We start from the raw sequence: 7,821 nt of genomic DNA, 5'->3' as shown, positions 1-7,821 counted from the left end.
GTCGGCGATGTGACGCTTCGTGTGAATAAATCAATGGAGCTGTCTGTGGTGCTGAAGCAGCCGACGGATTTTAAATTAGAGCTTTTTATCTAAAATCACACACTGATTGTATTGAATGTAATACATACATGTAATAAATGTAGAATATAAAGTGTCCAAAGTGCTCCAGCTGGCAAGCTAAAAGTGCAAATGAAATGTATGCAGCATATGCATATTTACTTCCATGAAGTATCTTTGAATATGCTTTTTTTATTAAACATGTATGCCCTCCGAAACACTTTTTTTACAACTTGAACCAAGGTCAAAGTGTTTTGGCAGCGCACCTCTCAGTCTGCTGGACGTGTTGAAGGCTATAAAACGGGCTGCAGTCTATATGCAGTTCATAACCTCCGATGATGAATACGCTCAAAAGTCTGAACCCAAATATAGATGCAGCGCACTAAAGACGGTATCTCTTACAAGGACCCCGATAGCGTTACAGCCATTAATTATTATTTTTTACGCTGCTAATAAACACTAATATAATCCCAGCTGTTACATTATTTATTCAACACATTTTAAATATGATAGTTAAAAAACAGTTATAGTAATTTAGTTTAGTCTATCAAAAAGTTATTGTTCAAATAATTCATTATCTAATCCCCAGTAGCTCTCAAGACCACGTCTACAGCGTGGATTATTGAGGTCTAGTTCGTATTAACGTGGAAATATGTATTTTTTTTACTTGGATTGCAAAACTAATTCAGCTGTGGATTAATATAACTTTTTGATGAATTGATGAATCAAATTAAAATGTAACAAAAGAGTTGCTGCAACAGATTGTGACAGAATAAAACAAACAAGTGATGTTTTTATCTGATCAAATGCAAAGATATCAAATTTACAGTCACTAAAAATCACCAAAAAACAAAGGATCTTATGACTATTATGGCATTTAAAGGCACAATGGAATATGTTGCTTAACTATCAACTATAAACAATCTTCGTGAGGTTTTTAAGTTAAACCTAAACATCACATATCTTTATAAAAACACGTGTTGTCTTATAAAAAGTGGACGACCCGCTTCATATTTCTCCAGTGTTCTCGTTGTCCTCGCCTCCTCATCGCTCTCCTCTCCCCTCCTTCTCCCTCACGGTCCTGATCGCCCCGTCCCCTCGGCTCTTCTTCCTCTCCTCCTCCAGCCTCGCCCTCTCCTTCTCCGTCACCCACTCGCCCTCCAGGTAATTCAGCGCGGCCTCAGGTCGCCCGCGCAGCCGGGGCCTCGGGTCGAGCAGCGTCCGGAAGAAGCATCGGGCCAGCGGGGTGAAACACGCAAACTGGGGCGCGACGGGAGGAGTCGGCCCGTCCTTCTCCGCCGGTTCTGCACCAATCAAACCGCTCTCGCCCCGCGGTTCTTCCCACGCGTCCGGTTCTGCGTCGAGGCCTCCTGCGCCGTCGGACCACTCCCGATACTTCAGGTACGAGCGGCAGTCGCTGGCCGTCTGGGCCCAGGGGTGAGTGCCGGTGAGCATGGCGTAGGTCAGGATCCCCAGCGCCCAGCTGTCCGTGCTCGGCTCCACGGACACCCAGACCCTCGCCTTCTTTTTCCCTCGCTCCTCCTCGTCCTCCTTGACGCCGACCTTCCTGTCGCTCTCGCTGCTCCAGCTGTCCTGGTTTCCGCGGGCGATCTCGGACTCGGGGGCGCAGTAAGGCGAGCTGTACCAGACCTCCGGGACACTGGTGCCCACGGCCTTCACCTGGTGGACAACACTCAGACATTCGTCACTTTTTCTACGACATTCATGACAAATGCAGTCGATTTAATGTGATACAAAAAAATGTTACAACGTAGGCTTTGTCCCGATACTAAAATTATGATTTTGATACGATACCTGCAATAAATATCACGATACCAATACGATACTTATAATACAATACAATACTGCTATATTTAGCTATAATAATAATACATAAAACATCAGTATGGTCATTTTTTCACCAGCTTGTTCCTGCCCAGCTTTTTCAACACTTGCATTAGTGTTAGTATTAGCTCTGATCGCACTATTTTAATGAGTTATCGATACTAAAAATATGCAAAATCGTATCGTTTTTAACGTAGGAGTACTGCGGTAGCTTTTTAGATTTAATGTGCAACATCAGCTCCTGTACATCGACAGACATTCTTTAAACTCCGGACTTTCTTCAGCTGCTTTACTTCCACGATTTGAGCAAAGTCACTGAGTTACGATGAAGATGAAGCTGTAATTTAGCTGTAAGCCTCAGTGACTCAACTGGATGAAGACAAATGCATTCACAAGCACCAAAAACCATGAATCCCTCCTTTGAAGGTTTGACTGACCTTTCAAAGGTCAAGGGTGAAGCAAGTCAAATCTTCCGTGGGACTGATGATAAAGCTCCAGGTAATCTTGAACTAATGAGTGGTAAGATTAAATTATGAACTTCTCCTCTTATTAATTTACCAAGACTTGTATTCTCACCATTGACAACAATGGGTTTCAAAAGAAAACGCTTCCATGAACGGCCTTTTATTCTGTCAAATGAAATGCCTTAGAGCAGTGGTTCTCAACTGGTGGGTCACGACCCGTTTTTAAGGGTTCGGCAGGTCTTTGTTTGGAAAAAAAAAAGAAAATTAGAATTTTTTTTTTCTTCTTAAAACTGGGATTTTATTTTGAAGGGACTTTTATTTAGCGCCTTTGTTTGGAAAAAAAAGAAAATAAGATTTTTTTTTTCTTCTTAATACTGTGATTTTATTTTGAAGGGACTTTTATTCAGCGCAGTGTCATTTTTTTCGCCGACTCGTCCCTCCATGTTTTCAGTCACTCACAGACGTCTTTAAAAGTGATTCAACAGCATGACACCAACGTGTAAATCCTTTAAAGGAGTAGACTGATATTGTTTTATTCCCATGTGACTATTATGCACCTGGGCTGTTAGTTTATGTTCTGTTACTTATCCTACTGTTTTGTTATGCACCTTCAACCCCCCTACACACACCCGATCACACACCCAGCATGCAGCACTGCTGTCTCCATCCTATCTCAGGTTCAAACTGCACCATCTTTTCATTAAATACGTTGGAGATGTTGAGAACGTTCCTCCATTTGGGTCGCGGCTCGTCATTAAGGGTGAAGGTGGGTGGAGGCCAGTTGAGAACCACTGCCTTAGAGAGACAACCCTGAACATGTTTAGCACGTCCAACTCATCCGACATCATAGCGCGGCGTCGTGGTTCGCACTGACCATGCCAAAGTCTCCTAGTTTGACCCAGCGGCAGGCGGAGTCGCACAGGAAGACGTTCTCTGGTTTGAGGTCTCTGTGGACGAAACCGAGGGAGTGCAGGTGGGACAGAGCGCCACACAGCTGGGACACCACCCGCTGGCACGCGTCCTCCTCCATGCCGACCTGAGGAGAGCGAGAGACGGGAGAGGTGAGAGAGGCGGACGTCGCGAAATCCGCACTTCGGCATTTTCACCAAACCGTGCCGACGTGAACGCGGCGAAATGAACACCTCAGGCAGGATGACGTCGTAGAGGTCGCCGTGGAGGCTCGCCTGCTGAGCGAAGACGTAGTGCGAGGGCGTGGAGTAGGCGATGCCCAGCGCCCGGGTGAGGGACGGGTGGGTGCAGAAGGACAGCGAGAGGTTATACTCCCTCAGGAAGGAGAAGAGGGACGTGGACTCCCGAGGGAAGAACTTGAGAGCCATCGGAGTACCTGCAGCACACACGGGACAGACACTGACGTAGAGCTTCTGTTTATATGTATTAAAGTGCTGATGGACAATAGTTTCTCCCCACACCTCTCTGTTTGTGGACAGCCAGCATGACTTTGCCATACGAGCCTTCACCCAGCAGCTTCAGGACCTGGAAGTGCTCCGATGTGTCCATCGGCGTCAGAGACTGAGCCGTCAGGTGGCACAACTCATCCAGCAGCTTGGTGGCAGCCTGAGGGCCAAAGAGACCACGTTTCATGTGTTAGGAGCAGAAGTTGGAGATGATCACAAGAGGGAGACATTTAGCGCGCCGTGTCACTTATTTCAAGCTTTTTCGCGTTTTCATTTAACGCCTTTCTCATTCCCAACTCGTCACATGAAGAAGCACAACTTATACTCGTCATGGTTTAGGTAGAAATAATGATGTTTTTCATCTAAATGAAGTTACACGCATACGTTTAGGAGTCAACATAAATAATTCAACAGTAGTTTGAGCTCCCATCTGGCCCATCCTCCTCCTCACGCCGTCTTTCTCACTCCTTCCACGACGTCAGCTGACTTCTGGAGCGCTAGCTCTGAGCGTTTGTCGCCGTGGAATGAAACAACTTGTGAAAAGAAAAGCTTTATCAGCTAAATGTGAGCTTCAGGCCTGGCATGCCAATAGAAACGCTGTTTGACACACGTGCCGTAAACAAACTGATGAGAATATCAAACCAGAAGTCTATATTTAACAGAGATGGAGCTTTTTGAGAAGATTAAAAAGCTGAGAGCGGAATCCTGCTCGCAGCTTTCGGGAACGCAGCCATGGTGATTGTTGTCAAGGCGATGGCGGCAACACGGATCCGCGGGTATAAACATGTCCGTTAATAGCCTCCTGAAATCCTCCCGCCACACACTCTGATCTTTGTTTTGTCTGCTGGGACGTCCGCCCGTGTTTCCACCACAGCTGGCACCCGCGGGCCCCGGGGCCGGGGTTTGGTGTCAGCGTTACACGTCCAGACGTCGGGCAGCTCATTACCGCTCGTTAGAGAACAAGTCGGCGCTGAGAATGTGCCCAACACAGATACTGTGAATAACTCGTAGTTAGAAAGCGTGCAACACAAGGACACGCAACATTCCAGACACGCTACACATGTTACATTTGTACAAATTGATAATGAAGATGGATTTTTTTTGTACGAGGGGTGATTCATGAAGAATGCAAGAATGTACAGTTTGTTTTCTATGATATGTAATATAATATTTCCTTTATCTGCAAATGCAATGCAACAAAAGGTCGCTAACGAAGACCGTTTCCGATGTTTAGCGTTGCAGCGCGGGGCCATGTGGTCCGGGTCTAATCCATGTGGAGATGTGGAGATGTGGAGTGCGGGCGGTCGCAGAGGAAGCTTAACCCTCGCGGTGATGGCTGGGCTCTGATCACTGATCCATGCAGGTCAGTCTGAGACAAGGCCACCATCTTGAATATTCAATTCAAACTTTAGCCTTCACATTTAAGTTTGGCAGCTTAAATGAAAACAGTTTCATTCTTGTACGTGTTTTATTTTTTGTGAACTACTGTAGAAGCTGTTTATCTTTGTTTAAATGTTTCTAAAAACGACTTTTAAAGGACGTAAATGTATATAATTAGAGTGAATCCGATTTGACGGAAAGTAAAGTCCAGTTTAGTTCATGACGTATTACATTTTTAAAATTTAGAAATACATGTTTTTTTGGTGTATTTTCGTGGAAAATAGTGGAAATATTAACATTTCGCTAATGCTGTGAATAAAAATAAAACAGACACACATGGAGAATAGCTGATGCACTCAGAGCCGGTCCGGTTTAGACGAGTCTCAAAGGAGGCGACGCCGGAATGATCCTCACAGAACAACACTGCCAGCTTCACTGCAGGATGCCACGTTACATAACACACACACACACACACACACACACACACACGCACACACACACACACACACACAGACACACACACACGCACACACACACACACACACACACACACACACGCGCACACACACACACACACACACGCACACACACGCGCACACACACACACACACACACGCACACACACACACACACACACACACACACACGCACACACACACACACACACACGCACACACACATACACACACACACACACACGCACGCACACACACACACACACACACACACATGCACACAGACACGCACACACACACACACACACAGACACACACACACACACACACACACACACAGACACGCACAGACACACACACACACACACACACAGACACAAGCACACACACACAGACACACACACACACACAAGCACACACAACTACACACACACACACACACACACACACACACACACACACACAGACACGCACAGACACACACACACACACAGACACACACACACAGACACACACACGCACATGCACACACACAGTCACATGCACATACACACACAGACACGCACACACACACACACACACACACACACACACACAAGGTGGGCTTGTAATGACTGATGTGTTTGTAAAATATCTTCTACAGTTAATTTTCTTAAACAGAATTATTAAACAGCATACATGTTAATGATGTGAAGTCAAATAATGTCTAAAATTTACAATCAGACATTTGAGGCAATAATTGTGCGCAATAATTAGTTGATGTAGAAGATTATTAAAACCTCTAATCCAGATGTTCATACAGTATCAGTGTGTTGAATGATGCAAAGCATCTGGATGAAGATCATTGTGAGATGTGTTGAAGCAGCTTCTAATAATAATAAGTAGACTCATTTTCTACTAAAAATAAATCTTATAACTTCTATTAAATGAAGATATCATGCAACAAAAGCCAAGTTGTAGACTGTTCTGATGATAGTCATGATCGAGATGATTGTTGAGACGAAACGAACACACACACACACACACACACACACACACACACACACACACACACACATATATATATATATATATGTGTGTGTGTGTGGATATATATATAATGACTAATATAAATATATAAAATGTTCACAATGCACTTCATGTAAAATCATACTGCATCCAACATTAATTATGATGTATCTAAAATGTGTTAGCTTACAAATTACAGTAAATAAGAAATATATAACTATACAATACACCTATATGCATTATTCATGCTCCTGCTCATGAAATTATCAAATAAAAATCTATATTTCATTTCTTATTTGAGGGTCACGTCACTTAAATATATATCAAAGTGCCTTTAGTGGTATTTTCATCATTCACATATATATTTTTTGCAGTTTTTATCTGCCCATGTTATCACATATCCGTCTCTGAGATTTGTGCAGTTCTTGTGCGACAAGAGACAAACAATAAAGTGTTGTTTTCTTAAAAGCTGAGTGACCTGATCAATCTAAACGCAGTGAGAAAATCCCTGCAGCGCCGTTGACTTACTGCCATTCTGCAGCCGTGCTTCAGTTCAGTGTCGTTGCTCTTCAGTCAGAAAGCTGTCCAGCATAAACTATCTTCATTCAGCAGGTGCACCTGTCAGCAAATCCTCCACATCTGCTGCACTTCTTTCCACCTTCAGTACAAAATACAAACTCTGGTCCTCAGTCTGCTGCAGAGAGTTTGGTTGGAGGAAGTCGGAGGAGAAACTCTTCACTGACCGGAGAGCTTGTTGGAAAATGTCATGTCTGTCCTCACCTCCACTCCTCCCCTTGGATCCTAGAGCGTGTCCTGCGTGTGTGTGTGTGTGTGTGTGTGTGTGTGTGTGTGTGTGTGTGTGTGTGTGTGTGTGTGCCTGTGTTTGCATTAACTGGGATGTATCGCCATGCGCTCAACACTGCAGTTCCTCAAGTGGCCACTGGAGGCTCCAGAAGCGAGTCAATCCCCACAGACCTTCACCTTGAAAGGCTTCATCGCAGAAACAAACATGTTTACAGCCTGTTATACTATAGTAGGGTGGACCTCTTCAGCTAATGCATGATAACTGTACAGGAGCCACATTTCCTTTGCACAACTCACACATTTAAATTATGACATATACACATTTACATTGAAATAATCATGAATAGGTGAAGGGATCGATCGGTTGGTTGTAATCCAGGGTTCCCTCCGTCC

The 7,821-nt window shown here is 44.4% G+C and overlaps 1 protein-coding gene across 1 annotated transcript; it reads right to left on the bottom strand.

Moving 5' to 3' along the window:
• Positions 1-991: 991 nt before the first annotated feature.
• On the bottom strand, positions 992-7,369 carry si:ch211-171h4.3 (serine/threonine-protein kinase SBK2). Its single transcript, XM_068576091.1, has 5 exons — positions 7,153-7,369; positions 3,797-3,941; positions 3,509-3,711; positions 3,241-3,402; positions 992-1,737 (listed from the first exon to the last, which is right to left on the bottom strand). The coding sequence occupies exons 1-5, from the start codon at positions 7,156-7,158 to the stop codon at positions 1,102-1,104; spliced, it is 1,152 nt and encodes a 383-aa protein (XP_068432192.1). The 5' UTR covers positions 7,159-7,369; the 3' UTR covers positions 992-1,101.
• Positions 7,370-7,821: the final 452 nt, after the last annotated feature.

This window comes from Clinocottus analis, unplaced genomic scaffold (genome assembly GCF_023055335.1).
Source record: "Clinocottus analis isolate CAN_PGR_092001 unplaced genomic scaffold, fCliAna1.0.p SCAF_14, whole genome shotgun sequence".
In the NCBI taxonomy this organism is placed as follows: domain Eukaryota; kingdom Metazoa; phylum Chordata; class Actinopteri; order Perciformes; family Cottidae; genus Clinocottus; species Clinocottus analis.
Note: the sequence above shows the minus strand (reverse complement) of the source record. Positions and strands in the feature narration are given on the sequence as shown.

Coding starts and splice junctions, on each gene's coding strand:
- si:ch211-171h4.3 (XM_068576091.1), bottom strand. Junction 3,712..3,796: donor GGCTGTCCACAAACAGAGAG/GTGTGGGGAGAA, acceptor TGTGTGCTGCAG/GTACTCCGATGGCTCTCAAG. Junction 1,738..3,240: donor AACTAGGAGACTTTGGCATG/GTCAGTGCGAAC, acceptor GTTGTCCACCAG/GTGAAGGCCGTGGGCACCAG.